At 37.1% G+C, this 21547-nt stretch overlaps 1 protein-coding gene and 1 long non-coding RNA gene across 6 annotated transcripts in view; one reads left to right on the forward strand and one right to left on the reverse strand.

Annotated features, from left to right (window-relative positions):
* LOC308632269 overlaps positions 1–21547 on the reverse strand; it is a 371322-nt gene that overhangs the window by 139568 nt on the left and 210207 nt on the right. The window lies entirely within an intron of this gene.
* The window catches only part of FSHR (follicle stimulating hormone receptor), a gene marked incomplete at both ends in the record, with an annotated part of 152859 nt that continues 142908 nt past the window's right edge, over positions 11597–21547 (forward strand). Inside the window, one exon of the mRNA XM_081264226.1 lies at positions 11597–11751. Coding sequence (XP_081120352.1) covers positions 11597–11751 — 155 coding nt within the window. The remainder of the gene's footprint in view (positions 11752–21547) is intronic.

Below are 21547 nucleotides of genomic sequence, written 5' to 3' on the forward strand. Positions count from 1 at the left end.
CTGCCCTTGCTTTCCAGGATGGGGCTGCCTCTCAGTAGCAAAGGTGCTGACTTTAGTGCTTCAATTCTGGACTTTCATTTAATAGCCGTGTGACTTGGGGCACATTCACTTCTCCTCTGTAAGCCTCAGTCTTTCCACACAAAATAAGAATAATTGGAGCTGCCCTATAAGATTGGTAGAAGGATCAGAAATTATATAGCAACGTATTTATCCTGAAGTCTAGCACAAAGTTAGTCCAGATAAATAGAAGCAGTTTTCATATGTAGATTTGAACTCTGAACAGTTTAGAATATGACTCTTCATATCTTATAAGTGGGTCCCTATTTTTATAGGCTGGCTCTCATCTCTCCTAATAGATAGTAAATATCTTGAGAGCACAATCTCCATTTTTACATCCCAGCTTTGCTCACAGGTCAGTTCATCAGCTACCTCCCAAGCCCAGTGCACAATGGCACTCAGGGCCCTCCAGCTCTCCCCTGGCAGGGCCCAGCAGAGCACAATACCTGGATAGCCTTTGGTGTCCACAGGGCAAAGGAGATTGCTAAGAGGCAAAGGCAAAAGGTCCTGTGTGGAATTGCAATGAATTATTCTTTGAAAGCAGTAAAATTTCACTGCTTTTTCTTTTCTTTTTTTTATTTGTTTTAATTAGTTAAACATGACAGTACAATGATCTTGACATCTAATATGTTCACAAATACTAAAATCTCAGTATTATTTTTCTTCATTCCAAAAGAAAACAGAGAACAGGCCTTAGATTTTCATATGCAGCACAGTGTTCCTGAGAATCATTGCTCACATTTTCACAAGCAAAGACCCTGCCCCAAAATGCTGGTATGTTTTGAATACATGTACAAGTAGGAGATATATATATATATATAAAGTATTCTGTTTAACTAAGAGTTTGATTGATGGATCTAGTTGGTGTAAGAAATAGCTAGAAAATTAAAAATCTAGTTATTTTCACTGCTATGGAGACTAAGCTTAAAATCAGTTTTCTTAAGCACTATGGCATTATACATGGTTTACAACTAAATATGAAGCTATTCTCTAATTCAAGTATATTCCTATAAAGGAAAGAATGTCTGTCATATGTTTCATTACATTGTCATAAGTCAGAGTCTGGGTTCCTCAAGGGCAGGAACAGCATCCTACATATCAACTCCTAGGGTTAGACCTCTTTGGTAGACATTGGGTGTAGATTTATATTACTCTTAGCTTTACCACAAGCATTCCTGAGAACATTTGTTTGACTTGAATTTTTTATGAAACTTTCCACAGTAAGCTATTTACCAAAAACTACTCTTCCACCACTCCCACAGGCTCCTGGCATCTGGACACCTAAAGCATGTGACCTTCACATCACAATACCCCAATTCCCAAGCACAGTCCCTTTCAATTTCTTCTTTCTCTGAACCTAGAAAGTTGGGGATCAAAACACTGACCCAAAGATATGAATAAAATAAGATCCAGATTCACTGTTTCTGTGTCTTTCTGTGACACATTAAATGACACAGAATTTTAAAGAATTTCAAAATCCATTTTGTTCACTCAAAAGCAGCACCAAATTCCCCAAACAAGCTTCCAAAAATGCCTTCCTTCCACCTAGTAACATTTTTGTATATGTTGCCTGTATATGTTGTTATCTGAAGTGGTCAAGGACAAGTCCAGGAAGGCCTATCTTCATTCTGCCCACAGTAAATTGGCCTTGACCTCCCCACATCCTGAGTAGGAGAATGAGTCCTAAGGGGAAGTACAGGTACATGCCAACAATGGTATATTTGTGATAACTGGCTTGGCGGGGTCAGTGGCACAGAAGCACTGACCAAAGCTGTCTGCCTACCCTTTCATCACATAAACTAACTTGGAAGTTACCTTCAAAAAGATTCACCCTTGTAGTGACGAGCTGGCTACTTCTCTCTCTCTCTCTCTCTCTCTCATGACAGCTGGTAAGGAGAATGTTATACATTGACACTAGACACTCCCGAAGTGCTTTTATTTTATTGTTAATTTTAGTCTATCTTCACAAGAGCCCTGTAAGATAAGAATTCACACCTCTCTCTCCTGAGAAGAATCTGACTTCCAGATGATCACAGATATCTGAAAATCTCATAGCAGTAAGAAAACGATGACCAGAGCCCAGGTCCCCAAACTCCAGACTATTGCTCCTTCCTTTGCTGGTCCTAAGAGTGGGTGATGTGGATGATCAACTGCATAGGTCCTAAAGGATGTTCCTCTCAACCATCTCCCCATACTCTGAATATTCTGTCAATTGTTTCTCCTTAGCTTCTACTGCTGGCATCCAGTGAATTTATCCTCCTCAGGTCCAGCACTTGTCCCTGACCCCATCCTGAGCCCCCAATACAGGACCATCAGGTGCATGTGTGTAGGTTGTGCCCTGCCCACCCAAGAGAGTTCATTAACATTACAGCTTACACTAACTGCCATTTCAGTATGGAAAAGGTGTGCCTTGGCCCATCAACCATGTGTGGCTGGTGATGGAACCGGTATGCTAAGCTTATATTTAATATCCTCCTATTTGTTCATAATCTCATCCAATTTTTATCATAAATATGATAGAAGAATAAAATATTAATAAAGTTCAATGTGTGAAAAAAAAGCATATTGAAAACAAATCAACATTGTGATTTTGATGATAATGTAGATCAGTTGGAAGTAGAAAGGGATTTGTTTCTTACTAAATAAATATAGACCTATGAAATAAGACTTTCTGAGTAGAAAATAAGTATCTTAGACTAATTTATAATGTAATTTTAAAAAGACTACCTCATTTTATTTTTCTTCTTTGGTTAACAGCATGATAGTTAGTAATTCCACAAACTACTAAAAGCTGAAAATAAATCTTCAACGTTGTCATTGTTGGCATTTCAATCAGGCGACCCTACTTGTACTTTGAAAAACAACAGGAAAAAAAATAAAAATTACTTGGCATGGATAGTAGTGTCTTCTAAATATTTAGATCCTGTGATAAAATGTTGGTAAAAATGGTTGCAGTCATTTCTATCTCTGCACAACACTTTGCAATGCGGCATTGTGTTCCTACCATCAAGAGGTAGACTCTGTCTCCCCCATCCCCAGCCCTTGAATCTTGTCTCTGATCTTGTGACTTCATACGACCAATATTCCACAGCAAATGTTAGGGTGTATGTTTTAGTCAGTCTTTTTGCAGCTGTAAACAAAAGACCTGACAAGAATAATTTTAGAGAAGGAAAAGTTTATTCGAGTCTCAAGGTTTCAGAGGTCTCTGTCCATATACAGCTGACTCCATTGCTGTGGGCCCGAGGTGAGGCAGCACATCATGGCAGAAGAGTGTGGTGGAGGAATGCCACTTAAGACATGGCAGCAGGAAGCCAAGAAAGAGCTCTGCTCACCAGGGACAAAACATGAACTCCAAAGGAAGGCCCCCAGTGACCCATCTCCTACACCCTACCTGCCTACCGTTACTACCTAGTTAATCCCTGTCACAGGATTAATGTGCTGAGGTTAAGGTTCTCATAACATAATCATTTCACCTCTAAATTTTATGGCATTATCTCACACATGAGCTTTAGGGGGACACCTAATATCTAAACCATAACAGTGCACTAACACTGAGCCTCCTGGACTATCAGCATGTGCATGCATCCAGGCTGGCCTGCTGGGGATATGCAGCAAGGTAAGCGATTCAGGCTGAAGCCATCTTGGACCAACCAGATCCCAGTTCACCCAGCAGCACTGACCACAGACACATGAGTGAACCTGGCCAAGTCTACTACTCAATTGAACCCAGACTGAGTTGCTGACACCCAAAATAATAAATAAAACAAATAGTGATTGTTTGAAGACATAATAATTTGGTGTACTTTGTTAAGTATCAAAATCTAATATCTTAATACAAAAGAAAGAAACCAATATCATCTTCTATTCTTTAAATTTAGTTTTCTTCTGACAGAAGAGTTCCTGGTACAAGTGTTTCTACCTCAACTCATTTTTCAGTCAGACCTGTAAGATTTTTATCCTTTGTGTGGCTATTTTCTCTACCGTTAGAACACCTTGATTCCCAGCCACAGAGCATCCAGGTGTTCTCCCACCAACCTCAGAGACATTATCTTCACATGAATTCCAAACAAGGAAAAGAAAATTTCCAGTAAGGAAAATAAAATTGGCTCGGAAATTAATTTTCAGATTTATTTACAAACCATTTCAAATTTCTGACCTATGACAAACAGGTTTGTGAAGACAGTCCACGAAATAAAATTTAACTGAAGAAATCACATTCCTCTTCCAGTTCAGCAGGGCAAAGCTGGGCTTCTGCCTCAGTATTGTGATTTGAGATCTATGATGTTTGAGAAACTTTATGTCATGAATTCATGAAGCCAAATGGACCTTGATGTAGAATTCCTAAGAGACAGATTCCTAAGACCATCATAATCATAGTTATGATCACACACCTGATGTGTGCATAGATCTTGCTAACTAGGAAATCTACGTGGAATCCTGAGCAGTGTGAAAGCAATACCAAGTATGAGGGGTCCTCTCAAGTGACTCAAAAGAAAGCTGTTCCTAAAACAGAATAAATAGAAGGAAAGGCAAGGACATTTTGTGACAATATACAAAACGATGCAAGTCAAAGGGGAGATTTTTTTACAGAGACAGAAAAAAGATCTGTATTCCACATATACTTTTCATGGTGAAATATTTAATAATAAGAAACTTAATTCAGGTTTATCACCACTAATCTCACTTTTTACATCTGAGTCCCTTTTATAGTAGAGGGCTTTTTTCTTCTCTATCTGTATCTAATGGTCTTGTCAAACATTGTTGTCTCAAGGGTTATGTCCACTTTTTAAAATTATATTATATTATACATATATTATACATACATGGAGTATAACTTCTCATTCTTCTGGTTGTACAGTATATAGCATTACAATAGCCTTGTAATCATGTACGTGCATAGGAAAGTAATGTCCAATTCATTCTACTATCTTTCCTATTTCACCTCCCTTCCTTTCATTCCTTTGTTTAATCCAAAGTACTTCTATTCTTCCCTCAACCCCTACCCCCTCGATTATTGTGAGTTAGCTCCCACATATTAGAGAAAACATTCAGCTTTTGTTTTGAGGAATATGAAAGCTTATTTCACTTAGCATGATAGTTTCCAGTTCCATCCATTTACCAGCAAATGCCATAATTTAATTTCTCTTTATGTTATTCCCATCTTTAGCTATAGAATGAGTAGTCTTTCTCCTAGCTATAAAAGAAACATTTAACTCCAGAGAGCTGCTTCCAAGACCCAAACACATATATCCCTACCCTAAAAGACTTTCTGTCCAGCCAGACCCTCATAAAGCTCAGAGAACTCATAATGGAGCTAAATACACAACTATATTTTAAGCTTCAGCTACTAAAGTAAAATGACCTACATTAGAGTTTATTAAAAAGTGAAGATTCAGATAAGCTCTAGGTCATGAAAGTCTAATGAAGAATGGCTAAAGAACTTGGGGGTTGCCTAGACAAGTGAAAACATGGTTCAAGAAGTACAAAATAACCAGTGATAAGCAGGAACTAGCCCCTACCAGCTCATCTAGGCAGATTGAGAAATGGTCAAAGTTTTGAAGTTGGTTGACAACACACTGCGCACTTGACATAGGCTAGAGTGGGAGAATTTATACCATGGAAATAAAACAAATGATACAAAATACGTACTTTTATTTTCCTGGAGAGCCAGTTGTTAAACACTTGCTACCAATCACTGAAATTAGCTGTCTTTGGTTGTTTTAAGGCTTTTCTTTGGGAGGAGACTATTTTTGGTTCTAAGCAATGCTACTCAAAACTTTCCAATACAGTACTTACAAAGGCAAATGAGAATAATCTAAACTCCTACAAAATCCATAATCAAAAGTGGCAGGGAGTGTAAGCAAACATTGAATGAATAAAACAATAAAGATACTCAATGATGACAGAACAAAAAATACTGAATAACAATAAATACATGTTATATGGTCACTGATTAGACTTTCAATTTCATGTTCATGTGTTTTTTTTTTTTAGGAGAGGAGTTAAAATGTTGATAAAATTAATTTTTAAATAAAAGGTATATGTATATAATAAAAGCATAAATCAAAGGTAAAAATTTAAGCTACCATGAAAATTTATAAAGAGATTATTCAATTTGTAAAATGATGAACAAAGTGGAATAAGAAAACAAAACAAAAAGAGCAAAAAATGAGACAAACAAAAAACTCAACAAATAAAACAAATGATAAGAAAGGAGAAAAATGAAGTATAAAATTTGAACAAATAGAAAGCAAGTGGCATGGTAGAATAAAGGCATCCACATCAATCAATATTTATAAAATATAAATAACTAAGCTCATCTGTTAAAAATAATGAGATTTTAAGAATGGATTAAAACACAAAATCCAATTGATAAGTAGTTGTAAAAGCCATGCCTAAATCATAAAGACACAGAAAGGTTGAAAGGACAAAAATAAATAAATATATATTTATAAAATGAAAAGCTGGCATATCTATATTAAAATCAGATAAAATAAAATTCAAGAGAAAAGGCAATATTCCAAATAAAATAAGGTGCAACAAAAGATAGAAGGTTTAATTTACCAGAAATATCATTCTAAACATGTTTTCCCCAAATAAAATAAACTTTAAACATAAATAAGATGCACATGACTACAGACACAAAAATATAACTCATGAAAGTTCAGTAGAAATACCTCAATCATTTAAGCTAAATTTTAAATGCTAGTAAACACATAGAAGATTTTAAGAAAATAACTAGTTGGATTTATTGGGTTAATATAAAACCTGACAATAGAAAACAGAATATTAGTTCTTCTCAAGGTCACATTGAATATTTGCAAAAATGAACTATGTTCTAAGCCATAAAAACTTTCAATATGTTTGGAGGAAAAAAATAAAGTCAACATAGACTACATTCTCTGATCATCATGCAATTAAATTAGAGGTCAATAACAAAAGATATTAAAATATCTCTGTTATTTTAAAATTCAAATATACATATTTCAATTGATCTGTGCATCAAAGTAGTAAGAAATTAAGATAAACTCAGAATTAAACTATAATGAAAAATTTAACTGTCAACATTTGAAGAATAGAGCTCAGACAGAAATTACAGTCAAATTAGAGTGTATATATTAGAAAGGAGGAGAAACTAAAAACTTTAAGCTGACATTCAAATAAGAGATGCAACAAAGAACAAGGAAAATAAAGGAGAAAAAAGACAAAAATTGTGGAAAGAAAACAAAAATAGAATAGGATCAGTAAAGGCAAAAGTCGGTTCATTGGAAGGACAAACAAAATAAAGGAAATCTGATAGGCTTAATCAATAAAAGGAAACTAGACAGAATTCAACAACATTAGAAATACTTTGGAAGAGGATTTTAAAAGAGAATACTAAAAATTTTATGACAACATTTAAAACCTGAATAAAATGAAAGATTCCTAGAAAAATTGGAAGAATGAATTTAAGAAGAAATAAAAGATGTCTGATAATAATTTTAAAAGTTGAATTAATATTTAAATCTTCAAATGCATGTGTGCATGCATACACATACATTAAACCAGGATTTAATGGTGTTACAGGCAAATATAGCCATACCTTTAAGGAATAGATTAATCCAATCTAAAATAGTTTTGGTTTTGGTGGGGGGGTAGGGACAAAATGCAAGAGATTATTCCCCATCTCAGCCTACAAGACAAATATAATCTTGATAAATTATAAATTATTTATGAACATAGGTGCAATAATCCTAAATAAAACATAAAATCAAATCTTTCACTGTACATAATAACAATAACTCATAACCCAGTTTGATAATACCAGGAATATGAGTAGTTTAATAGTATAAGATTATTGTCATAAAGAAAGAGAAAGAGATGTAGAAGATATAGGAGCGGGAAGGGATGAAAAAAGAAAGATAGAGAGGAAAAAAAGGACATTGGAAGGAATCAAAAATAAATAAATTTTCATTATGTTCGCACACAGAAGTATTTAGATGTTGACGATAGTCTACATGGAAAATGTAATAAGATAATTGGATATAAGGACAAATAGTCCAAAATCAGTTGCATTTTACAATGTAACAATAAACATAAAATGTGACTTTAAATATTGGTAACAATAACAATAGCATAAAGCTGTGTATATGGTATGTCTAAAAACAAGTTTAAGATATTAAGGCATTCGTGGATAAAAGTCTAAAACTTTATTGAATGACATCAAAGAAGGCCTACAAAATATGGTGATACACCATATTTATGTATAGGAAGACTTAATATCTTAAAGGTGACAATCAATGTAAGTCCATCCAAATACAATTATATTGTTTTTTTTTCCCAAAGAGTTTAATAAGCTCATTCTAAAATTATTTCATACAGGTCTAAAATAGTTCAGATACTCCTATCCTATAAGAAATGTTAGAGGTATTTTCTTACTATATATCAATGCTTACCTTAAACTTCTAGTAATTAAGGACAGTATAACATTGGTGCCTTATAGATAAAAAGACAATGGAATATGAAAAGGCTTAGATACAAAACCATGCAAAATAGCTACTTGAGATATTAAAAAAAGCTATTTTTATAAATTAGAGGAGAAAGGACAGTGTATTCAATAAATGGTTCTGAAAGAACTATTTATTATTTAATCCATATGGATAAAAATGATTATGCTATTACATAAAAACTGAAATTGATGCAGATTATGCTAAGTGAAGCTAGCCAATCCTTAAAAAACAAATGTCAAATGTCTTCTTTGATATAAGGGGAGTAACCAAGGACAGGGTAGAGACGAAGAGCTGGAGAAGAAGATTAACATTAAACAGGGATGATAGGCGGGAGGGAAAGTGAGAGTTAAGGGAAATTGCATGGAATTGGAAGGTGAGCCTCAGGGTTATACACAATTACATATAAGAGGAAAGGAGGAGTAGGAGAAAAATTATATAAGTGGAAGAAATGATTTATAGTAGAGGGGATGGAGAGAGAGAAGGGGAGGGGAGGGGAGGGGAGGGGGGACAGTGGAGAATGGGATAGACAGCAGAATACATCAGTCACTAGAAAGGCAATTTGTAAATCAATGGAAATGTAACTGATGTGACACAGCAATCTGTATACAGGGTAAAAATGGGAGTTCATAACCCACTTGAATCAATCTGTGAAATATGGTATATTAAGAACTATGTAATGTTTTGAACAACCAACAATAAAATCATTAAAAAAAAAAAAACTGAAATTGAGTCCCTGACTCACACCATACATAAATATCAATGCCAACTAGATCAAAGACTAAAATCTACAGAGGAAAATACTACAAATCATAACAGCATATTTTCATGATTCATGACCTCAGGAAAAAGAAAAATTACAAGGGAATGAAAACATAAATTGTAAAGTGGATTATACAGTAGTGAAGATTAATAATTACAGCTACCCAGAACAACATGGCTGAATCTTAGAAATGTCAATTAGTGTAAAATGGCAAGTAGCAAGACTATTTAAAAAAGTGATATAATTTACATAAAATCCAACCCGTAAAAAATTTAGCAACATATATTTAGAGATTCATACCTCAGTGATAAAATGATGTTTTTTTTAAGAAAAAAGCAATGATACAAAATTCAGAGTAATGGTCACTTCTGGGCATAGGAACATAAGACAGGTAAGAGAGAATCTACTGAGTAAGTGCAACCATATGGGTTATATCTTTTTACTCTTCAGTCCACAACATTTATTATTATGCTTAATAAATTGCATGTTATACATATAATCTGTAAATTGTAAATATGATGGATGTTATTTTATTTATGTATTTATTTGATACTAGAAATTGAATGCAGGGGCACTCTACCACTGAGTCATACCCTCAGCCCTTCTCATTTTTATTTTTTATTTTGAGATAGGGTCTTACTAAGTTGGTCAGGCTGACCTGGAACTCGCGATTCTCCTGCCTTTGCCTCTTGAGTCACTAGGGTTATAGGTGCTGCCGTTGCATCCAGCATGACATATATTTTAAAATAAAAATTTCAACTAAAAAAATATTTTGGTTCATTGTACAAAGACTAATTTAGCTATAATTGAAGCTCTCCAAAATCTAAGTTGGGGGTTTGTTGGGCAGAGGTATGGATGTGGAGATTCAGTTGGTGATGTTTTTCATCACTGGAGTTATTCAAGCACAAGGAAGAAATCCCTTTTATATTGATATGACTATTTTAAAATAATCTTAAGCGTTAGTTGACTGATTGAATTAAATCCAACATTCTGCATCTGAAAGACTAATTCCTTGGATCTATTGTTGAGTTAACTAATTTAACTGCTCATGTTAGCCAAAATTGTTAGCAATATGGAATCTATACTAATACTGTTCTTATCTTCCACTCCCAGAATTAGAATGAATCAGTTGTTTCCAGAAAAAGCTAGGGAGCAACTTCACCCCCAAAATCACTTACTTCTGTTTTCTTCCTGATAATTTAATCCATTCAGGGAGACTGAAGTGGGGGATAGATATATATTTTTAGCATTTTCATGAGACTCAATTTTGTGCAACTAATTATCTAAAGATGGTGTTGAAACTAATTTTAGCAGGTAATAAGCTGTAGGCATGATTTTAGAGACTTTCGTGTCTTTTAATCTTCATAGATTCTGGAGTTGAAAGTAGAAAACCACTTTACTAAAAGCACTGCCAAATAGTCCTTATATCCCTCACCATCAAGGAGATTACGAATGCCAAAGAAAGCGTCAAGCTGTCACCTACAGGAAATATCTTAAAGCTAAAAGTACAGATTTAATAAATTCATTTGTGCCAACTTCTAAAAGTCAAGGGCAATCTTCAGAATCTAGAAATGAGGGAATTCAGAAAGGACATGCAGGAAGGAGTGGAGCATGTTGGTATTTACCAAATTCCCACCAGTAACAGCTCAGACCTTAGATCATAGATCACACGGATGGGACAGTTATCTCTGTAGATAACTACAGAGTATTGCTAACCCTCCCATTTATGTCTGAGTAATGTCATTAATTACAGTGAGAAAGAGGATCAATGACTTCAATCCAGATGGTCTAATTTTACATTAGATGGGCCAGAGGAAGAAGCTGATGCTGAAGACTGAAATAAGACCCATCCGTCTTCACATCAGTACCCCTCTTAGTGATGTGTCATTTTTATGGTTGTGTCTTTTGGAGAGAAAGTTGATCATGTCACTTTGTTAGAAGAGAATAGTGAGCAGCAGGGACACTTTTGCAGTGAAATAACAGGAACTTGTTCTAGATAGGCATCAAGGTTCTATTTACTGTCATCCTTGGGTCAGGGTATAAGAAACCCAGTCTTGAAGGATAAAGGTATAGCTTATGTTGCCTTAGAAATCACTGCTGGGACAGAGGAATTCTACTCAACTGGATGTGACAAAAAAAAAAAAAAAAAAGCATCCCTTGGTGGGTCACATGACCTCACAAGTTCTCAAAGCAGATCTCTTCTCAGAAGGACACTCTGTGGAGTCCCTGAAATCTGAGGCAGTTTCTTGTTGCCAATGCAGGAAGAAAACAGGTGGATGGATAAATAAGTATGGCCTTGCTCCTCCTGGTCTCTTTGCTGGCATTCCTGAGCTTGGGCTCCGGATGTTATCATCGGCTCTGTCACTGCTCTAACAAAGTTTTCCTCTGCCAAGACAGCAAGGTGACAGAGATTCCCTCCGACCTCCCCCGGAATGCAGTTGAACTGTGAGTATCAGCGGGAATAGCCGCACCACGGGTATTTGTGTATGGAGTACTATTATTATTTTCACATGAGGCGATATCGATTGGGCTGAAATATTTCTGCTTTGACCAAAGGCTTGAATAAAACAAACTCCCCCAGCCCAAAACTCCTGCCTGTGGCTCTCTGAGGAGCTTAGGTGAGTTTGTACCAGCAGTCGTCAGGGAAGGGTGGTGTAGAAACCTAAATCCCAAGGCAAAGGGAAGGGGTTTTAGTCTTTTCTCGACACATTTACTCAAAGGTTCCATGCTCCCTTTAGTGGAGCCAGAAAAGCAAAACCAGAAGCCACGTTAAAAAACTTAGGAGACCTAGAATTGGAGGCAGAAAGATGGCCGATGCCAGCAGAGTAAACAATGTGTCTCTCCTGAGGACAATGAATTCATGAATGTTAGAGTCTCTGTCTTTGAAGGTACCAGCAGATAATTCCTGCATTGAGATTTTGCTTCCTGAGGAAAAATGGGAGAGAGAGAGAGAAGAGGGCAAAAGGCATAAAGAAGAAATGGAAAGAAGCAAGGAAGGAAGGAGAAAGGGAGGGAGAAACACAGGATGCCCACTTTCAATTTTTATAAAACCATTTTAACAGGAAGTAAGTAGATCAGTCTCCTAGAGCCTGGCACCAACTGAGACATCCTCTTCTTCTACCTCTTCATCTTGGAAATTAGGAATCTGCTGTCCAAACTCTCACAGTGAGTTGAAGCAGAACCTAATCTGGAAATCAGCCCTTCAACTCACAAGCAGTTCTTTCCCCCAGGACCTGTGCCTGATTACATAAGCCCACCACCAGGCAGGGCATCTGATGATGAAATTACTACCCCTCTGCATCTTCAGTGTTTCTATCCCAAGGATTTTAAACAGCAGCCACTATTTTGGACGGAGGTGTGTTTCAACCTTTGTCCCCTAGAGCTATCGATGACATTTATTTTATTGCAGAATGTAGTCATCTTTTCAGTTCACCAATCGCCATGATGACCCTCCACATGTTGGTGAGATCTTTCACTCAGGGACAAACGGTGACAACGTGGTTGTCTGCCTGCCCCTTTCCCCTAGACACCCTCCAATCTTTGGTTCCTATCCAGAGGAAGCTGCAGAGACAGGAAAAATAGCTGGCCGATTCTGTTTTGGCTCCACTGCCTCAGATGAGACAGTTATTTCTGATCATGCTGAAGAGCAAACCTATACACAAAGACAGTCTGGCTTATTGGGTCATTCTAAACACAAGAGAAGACCAAGGCACCTGGTCTCCTAAAAGAAGTCGCTTGCTCCTAAGTGACTCTGAACAATGACTTAACCCCTTCTGAGCCACAGCTTCCTCTCTTCTAAACTAATTTTAATACATTGCTAGTTTGGGTTGTTTTGAACACTAAAAGATATAGATTCTCCTCCTTCCCTACCCACAATTCCCATCTCTCCTGGACTTTCCCTATTTCTTCCAGTGTTTCCCTCTGGGTCAAGTGGTGCCATCCACTTGCTAAAGCAAACAGCCACCTCCAAATTTCATTGTAGAAGGTAGTCATCTTTTCAGCTCACCAATTGCCATAATGCCACTCCACAAGTTGGTGTCACATTTCAGATTTTCACTCAGGGACAAATGGTCACAACGTGATAGTCGGCCTGCCAGGTTCCCCTTGGTGTCCTCCAGTCTTGGGTTCCTATCCAGAGGCATCTGCAGAGAGAGCTTCTCTACCCCCTAAAACTCCCTTCCACAGCAGTCTGTTGTCTATCTGAAACCTCTTCGCCAGAAGAGAGAGTATTTTTTTTTTAAATTTTGTTTCATTCTTCACAGAAACATAGGTGGAAAAGGGAGGGAAGGAAGGATGGGCTGGAGGAAGGAAGGGAAGGAGGGAAGAAGGGAAAGGGGGAGGAAGGGAAAGAAAGGAAAAATCCACTCCCACACCCCAAATGCCCAGTGTGTGTGCATGAATGTGTATAGAAGGAACAGGAGTGTGCTCTTTTTACATTATACTAAGGCACAAATAACCAAAATACGTATCTGTCCAAAAGCATTTTATTAGCTGAGGAAAGAAAGCATAAGGCATTTAAATTTTATAGACAGAGATTGTGGGAGAGTGCTGAAAAGAGCACCAGATACAAATTTCATGCTCCTTACACCTGGCTCTGGGTCAGGTGTTACGTCAGTACAATAGAAGACAAAGCTGCATAAAATGAGGAAGGAATAAGAAAGTACTTGCCAGTTGTTGGCCTTTTTCCCACCTGAGGAATGAGTATGGTTGAGAGCTCCCAGTACTAAAGGTCTTCCAGATGCCTAATCTTTAGAAGATTGTTTCGTCTGCATGCTCAGTAGGGCTTGAGTTGGACAAACCTAGACTTTGGCTTGGCAATCTTCTTGGCAAGGTATATTGAGGGAAAGTAGAGAAAATTTGCTTTGACTATTAGAAAAAAAAAATAGAGAAAGGGCTGGGGTTGTGGCTTAGCAGTAGCGCACTTGCCTGGCATGTGTGAGGCACTGTTCGAGTCTCAGCACCACATATAATAAATAAATAAATAAAGGTCAATCAACACATATTAAAAAAAGAAAAAAATAGAGAAATTATTTAAGGTTTTTTTTTAGTGTATTAATCGCTAAAGAGTAGATTAAATGCTGAGTGAACTAGAATTCAACATCCTGTTACTATGAAAGAACAATTACTTTATTTTTCCTCCTTAAAAGGACTAGATCAGGGTTATCTGGAATGTTGGCAGAAGAGAGCTGAAAGTGCTATTCAATTAGAAGTATTCTAATTCACCCTGCAGTCTTCCAAGTTTGGGTCTTGGCTTTAATGATGATCAAGTCAGGTTCAGGTAGATGGAATATCTGGGTTTCATTGATTGTATATGCTTAATGCACCAACATGAAAAAGCTTTATTATAACTGAGGGCCCACTAGGAAAACAACTCCTATGTTTTACCACATATATTGTTATCCTATCATTCTGTATACTTCATAGCAGTTTCATTTCAGTTCATATATCTGCCAGTTATCACCAAAGATTTCTAATACCCTACGATCTGCACCTATGGGTAAGAATGCAGAGGCATCACCAACCAAGGTGGATTCCATTTACCAAATGGCACCTACAACTTTCTTCATACTTATACATACTGCTTCATGAAATGTTCACAGAAGTACTGCAAATATGGCATTACAGACAGCTCTGTTTCTCAAATGAAGGAAGCCAAAGCACAGAAAAGTTGAATAGCGTGGGCAGAGTCAACCCTGAAGCTCCTGGATAGCAGAACTGGGAACTGGATTTGAATCTGTGTTTATATTTCCTATGCATGACTTGGGTTCTTCTAGGGTGGTGTCCTGGGAATTTGGACCGAAAGTCAGCTGTCTAGGACATAGAGTCTCTTTTACAACTACTCTATCATGGCAGCATGGAGGAGCCATAGATAACAGACAGATGAATGAGCATAGAGTGGTCCAGCAAAACTTACCTCAGGGACACTGAAACTTGGTTTTAATTTTCCCATCACAAAAATTTATTCCTTTGAGTTTTTGCACCATGTAAAAAGATGGAAAAGATTTTTAGCTGATGGGCCATAGAAAAAAATCATAAAGCAAGTCAGATTTGGCCCAGAGGCTGTATGTCACCCACTTCTGGTTTAGGCTATACCTGAGAGAATGGATCTGAGATGACAAGCAGATGCAGAGAGCAATACACTGGGTGAGTAGGTCAGGAGTTGGGCCGCTCAGAGGCAATATTTCCAGGTCATCCTTTAACTGGTTCTGATGAGTCAGAGATAGTAGAGGACAGCATCTAGAATCTGAGATACTTGAGTTTAAACTGAGGCTCTGCCATTAAGTCTTGGCTCTGTCTTCTGGGCTCTTAGCTATATAATGGAAATTACATTGTGTGCCTAACACACAATTGCTATGGGGACTAAATTAGACAATGTAGGTAAAACACTTTGCACAAAGTCTTTCATGCTGTTGATAGTGATTATGGTAGCGTTCTTACCAGCAAAAAACTAGGCAAAAGCTACTTACCACACAGGGCTTTCATGAGGAGCAAATCAGTCAAGAGGAATGAAACTGCTTTGGAAAATTGATATAAAGATTTTTTTATAATTCTGAGAAAGTTTGCAATCTTCCTCTTATTTAAGAATAATCTTCTCTTCCCAGTTGGCTGGAGCCCTTAACCTCCATGCGATTACTTTCTGAGTTTATATATATATATATATATATATATATATATATATATATATATATTTCTTAAGGTTGTCAATATTTGCCAAGAACCCAGGGAACAGCTTCATTTAGGCCATTGTCAAAAGAATTTTGATTTCTGAATTGTTGCCAAAACTGCTTCATCTGGAGGCAGTCAGTGAATATAGAAAGGTCCTTTTAATCTTGCCTTATTCTTTCTAGAGTTAGAATTCCTATAGAGATGTAAACAACCATTCTAAATCTGAAAATTTAAGTCAAGGCAATTGTATGTTTACAACCATCTTTTTATTCAGCAGGGTCAGATGACCATAACACCAAAGAAGAGAAGGGTCCACTGGTGGTCATTCCTGGCTTAGGGAGATCTGCACAGGGATTGTATTGTAGGCTGCAGCACATTCCCACACCTCTCTGCAATCTCATTTGATGAGCACTCTGAATTATCTAATTATCTTTTTCCCTTTTTATTTTCTTTCTCTGCCTCCTACCCTTGTGGTGTTGTCTTGGTTTAGATCATTCTCCATACTCCATGACCCAAGATTATTATTTATTTAGGAGCTCAATAGTGTGTCTAGTTTATAGTCTATCCTTAGTAGGCCCTTAGTTCTGAGCAATGTATCAGTGTTCTGTGCAAAAGGGGAAGCCAGTAAATTGTGTGATCTCCAAGTGAAAGAGCTTTTGATGTTTGCAAACAGGTTTAATTGTGGAATGTTGTTCCTAAGAACATCTTTGGGGATAATATTTCACAGAACATACTTTGGGAAAGATTAAAAGACTGGTATATCCAACCTCAGAGAGCATCCTTCATAAAGTCTGAACCACAACCAGACCTCTTGACTCCCCACTCAGTTCTCAATAATATCTAGAGATGGACCTATAAGTGGGTTTTCACTGCTTTGTGCTTGAGAAGCAGCTGTTAAAGAATGTGCTGTATTCTCATAAAGAAAATGATTCTAAAGTATTGACTACAGCCATTAGGAAACTAGCTGTTACTTGTTAATGTCATGTAAGTTTCAAACTTTTCCAATCACATGTCTAATCATTTCAAAAAATCCTCTCATACTGCTGATAGCAAGAGTTCTCTCTTTTCATTGCCATTGTCTTTGCTTGGGCTTAGACCATCTAATTACTTTCTAATTTATCTCCTTCCTACCAAACCCTCTTTTCCAAACCAACCTGCACACCATCATTCCATTTCCTCTATAAAACACAACTACCACCACCACCATGTTATGATGCCCTAGTTCGAAATCATTCAAGAGCTCAATAGTTCACCTTTATGACTTACCTCTCACCATTCTCAGGAGGAACCTACTCCACAGGCTGATGTGGACTTTCTAAGCACTGTGTGTGTATTTCATCTCCCTGTATCTCTATGGTATGCTTCTTGCTTGTGCTGTCCTAAGTTTCTTCTTTGCCTCTTGCAATGCATGCTAGTTATAATCTCACTCAAATTTTGTCTCTTTCATTATGTCATCCCTTATCAGCCTGTCTTTACTTAATCTTGCAATCATCTGAACCCTGATGCAGTGCATTTCACACTTAATCTTGCTTTACATTTAATTTTTCATGTGTGTCTTATTTCTTCAACTGCAGTGAAAATTTCCTTTGTACTGCTTATTGTGCCTGGTTCAATGCAATGTATGTTCCAGGCTCTCAATTACGTGTAGAACAAATGATTTAATAAATCAGGGGGAATTACATCTGTTTATTTGCTCTGCTCTCAGTATTGAAGAAAACATTTCTATAAAAGATGGTTATTGTTCTCTCCTGCGGTGAACTACTATAGGATTTGATAGTTTTCTTGTTTCCCTTGCTTTTTTATGTGTTTGTTTTAAGAAAATGCTGGTGTTATTCCAGAATCTATTAATACATTCAGAAAGACAGAAACAAGTCTCCTAGGTTAAAAGTTGAATATTCCATACTCTAGGCACGTCACTCAGTTCCTTTGACTTAAATAATAGTATCTGTTTCTCTCTACTTAGCAAGAAAAAAAAAACGAATGAAACTGCTTAAACAAAATCAATTTAAACCAGGCAAAAATGTTCAAAGAAAAATAATTTTGCCAATTAGGATCAGAGCGCACCTGAATGATTTTCTGTATTCCCTAGATATATTTTAATTGTGGACATTCTCTCTGGTTATCAAAACCAAAAACTCCACTGTTCATATTGCCCTAGGTATCCAAGTCCACACATTCCTGCCTCCATGTCTAGATACTTCTTTGAAAGAAACAAATAGCACTGCATTCATGCTAATGAATACATAATCCCTTTTCTTAATGCAAAATCCTCTACTTTAGTGAGAAATGATATGCCTATGTCCAACATTTAGAATTTAATTGGGCTAGGGGAAAGAGAGGTTTCTATTCCCCACAGAGGAATCAGAAAAAAAATGACAAAAGAAATAGCTATAGAAATGCAGTACCTTGAAAAAGTGGCAATTACTTTGTAAGGAAAGAATCTTTTAAAGTAGAAGATGAACTCTACCCTGAGAATTGGCTAAGAGCTATAATTTACAGAGTCATTATCAGCAATTGAAAAGTAGGGGTTTGAAAGTATAGAACTGCACTCACTTGGTAATGATAAAATCTCCTTGTTTACCTAAAGGTGCTTGCTGTCCTTCCTCATCCAAGTCTTCTACTAAAGAAACTTGAGCTTCAGAAGCAGGACATCATGGCAGAAAATGGGAAAACCATTTAACTTTTGATTATCATTCTCCAAAGCCACTAATTGGGTTATCTAGTTACTGTGGTTGATTGGACTATGCTTTTTTTAAAAGCTGTTAGATGTAGACTCTCCAATTTAGCTTTATTTAGACTAGATCTAGCTTATATATCCCACAAGGTCAGCTAGGAAAAAGAGTAATTATTTTTAATTGCTTAGGATCTGATTATAATGAGATTTGGATGTTGGTTCTTAATCTGACCTCTCCCTGAAGTATCTCACAGTGTGTTTCATATCTCTGACCTGAGCATGCCATTACTTTGGTCTTTCATATGGAATATGCCAGCTGATCTGAAAATCTTCATGAGGGCTTGCAAAAAAACTATTTCAAAAAGCAACCAAACCCTTATCATGGATTTGAACTCAATTATACTTTTAGTCTATGAGTGATTTGAATCTACTTTCTTTCGTGTCTTCTCCTATACCTCTTTCAGCAAGAACCAACCCAGAACCATCACAGAATCCTGTGTTAGAAATAGAGGAAAAGACACAACATCTCCCTAATGCCCAGCTCAGTGAAAACCCCTGCAAAATAGGGATCCCAAAAGTTTAAGTTTCAACAAAGCATAAAGGTCAGCTAGCTAAGGATATCAGAGAGAAAACTTATGAGATGATGGTTGAAAGATTGAGGCAAAGTGATGCTTTGTTGACTTCAAATCTAAAATGCTTTGACTTCACAAACATCTTCAGGTACAAATGTTATGGTGAGATTGCAATAAATCACCAAGTTGATCTTAAAACAGGAGATGGCACATTTATTCACCAGCTAGCAGGCCAAGGGACAGGCTGAAAGTCTACACCCTCCAACCACCTCCAAGGGTTACAATACACCTTTACAGTCCAAAAGCACACTAATCATAAGTGGCTGTTGCTATGATTCAAAACCACAAACAAACATCATGAGATCTAAAATTAAGCAGAAGGGAAAGTGGTTCAAAATGATCCTAGTTGAGTACAAGTTATATAATGGTTACTAATATCTAGACAATCATTTTCTGACAGCGTACATTGTCCAAGAGAAATGAGAACCAAAAAGAGAACGATTTTACATTGCACAAGAAGAACAGAAGCATTTGCGTTTCTAAACAGGGTGTGCTAAGCAGGATCAGGTTGGCCAAGGCAGAGTTTTCTCATGGGAGAAGTATTTCTCACATGACATGGAGTCTCAGGGTAAAATGGAGTCTGTTTGGTTATTGCCCATAGCCTGGCCCATAACACCAACTTTCTCCAAACCAATAGGCTTTTCCTAGGCCTCAGATTCCAGCAGCTTTTGAATGCTACAATGCTGTGATTACAGCTGTGGGATTTAGGAGGTGAGGATGTTTGCCTTTGGTTTAATGGACAGTTCTGCTATTTTGAAAAGCAACGTGGAAACCCACATACAAACAGCCCTCCTGTTACTTTCAGTTTGGTAGGGATTTAAAAAAAAAAAAAGAGTGTGTGAGGAATCCCAGCTCCAACAATTATTTTGTACTTAAATAAACAAAGGCTGACAGGTCACACTGAACACTGTACCTCCTCTAGTATTCTCTTGGAATAAGAAGGGCATGAGAGACAGAGATCTCTGAGATGGATGAGTCATAGCCTTGAGTACTAGATTCTCATGAGTGGCTTTAGTTTAAATTTATAATGGTTCATTAAAATTTGGTTCAGTATATAGGATCACATCCCTAGAAAAGAGTGTTACCTCTACTGTGCTTTTCTAACCTCTCAATTGCTCTTTGAGCCTTCTGTCTTCTCCCCTCCCAGATTCCTGTCCTAAGCTCTGCCCTACTCTGAACTCCAATGACCATATTCAGGACAAAAAGCTAAAGTCATACATTTGGCATTGATACCCTTCTTATTTCAGTATCTGATAAACTCTTGTGTCTCCTCTCTCATCTCCCATGCTCTCGGCCCTTTATTCTACAAACTACTTTCTTTTCCATGGCTCCCAGGTACATCTTTATATTCTCAACTTGAGCCTGTCCTATTTTCTCCAAACTGAATATATTCTCCTACTCCAGTATTATTCACCTTTGAGACCACAGTAGAGAGGCTCATTTTTCATGAAGTTTTCTTTCAACAGCAAATACGTATTGATTATATATGTGCAATACACTATACTAGGCACTTGGGAGAAAACAATCAATAGGAGAGGCAAGGTCCCTGCTCTTATGAAGTTGCTAAAAAAGAACATCAAACAAAGTAATAACGATAATGTTTTTCCTCACTCTTACCCACAATAATCAAAATCTCCATTGGAACCCAGAACAGTCATTGTCAAAACCACTAATTTGACAATTAATCACATGTTTCTTTGTGTGATGTGAATCACAGACTGTGAGAGCTAAAAGAAATGGATGCCCAGGGAAAGCCAATGAGAGGGTAGCTGTCTGTCTGATGCTGGAAGAAAGCTGATGAGAAGGCAGGCATCAGCCTGTCCCATCCAGATCTGCACCTCTGCCTCCTCTAGTGTTGATTTCAGGAGCTGGGCAGGGCCACTTCCCAAATATCTGCTTTACAAACTATGAAATAAAATAGAATGACAAATTAACACCAGCAAATAAACGATAGAGTTTAACTGGCAGATATCCAAATATTTAAGTTTGTCTAGAAGTTTTCAAACTGTGAAAATCCAAGAGACTGGATCCTTTGAGTTTGGATGAAAGGGACTGATAGAGAAGTTGGAGAAAATGCACCAAAGGGGGAAATTTAAGTTACTCTATTGCTTTTCCAACTTCATAATTTTTCCTAAAGCCACTTGTGTTCCTGAATGCTATTATGGGTAAGAGTTTGCCTGTCAATGGGCCCTGAATGCCAGCTTCCCCCCAGAGCAGCAGGGTATAGTCTTTGAAACCGGTAATTACATAGAGTTTGCCTTAACAAAGC

The sequence above is a fragment of the Spermophilus citellus genome, assembly GCF_964194105.1.
Source record: "Spermophilus citellus genome assembly, chromosome: 13".
Classification (NCBI taxonomy): Eukaryota; Metazoa; Chordata; class Mammalia; order Rodentia; family Sciuridae; genus Spermophilus; species Spermophilus citellus.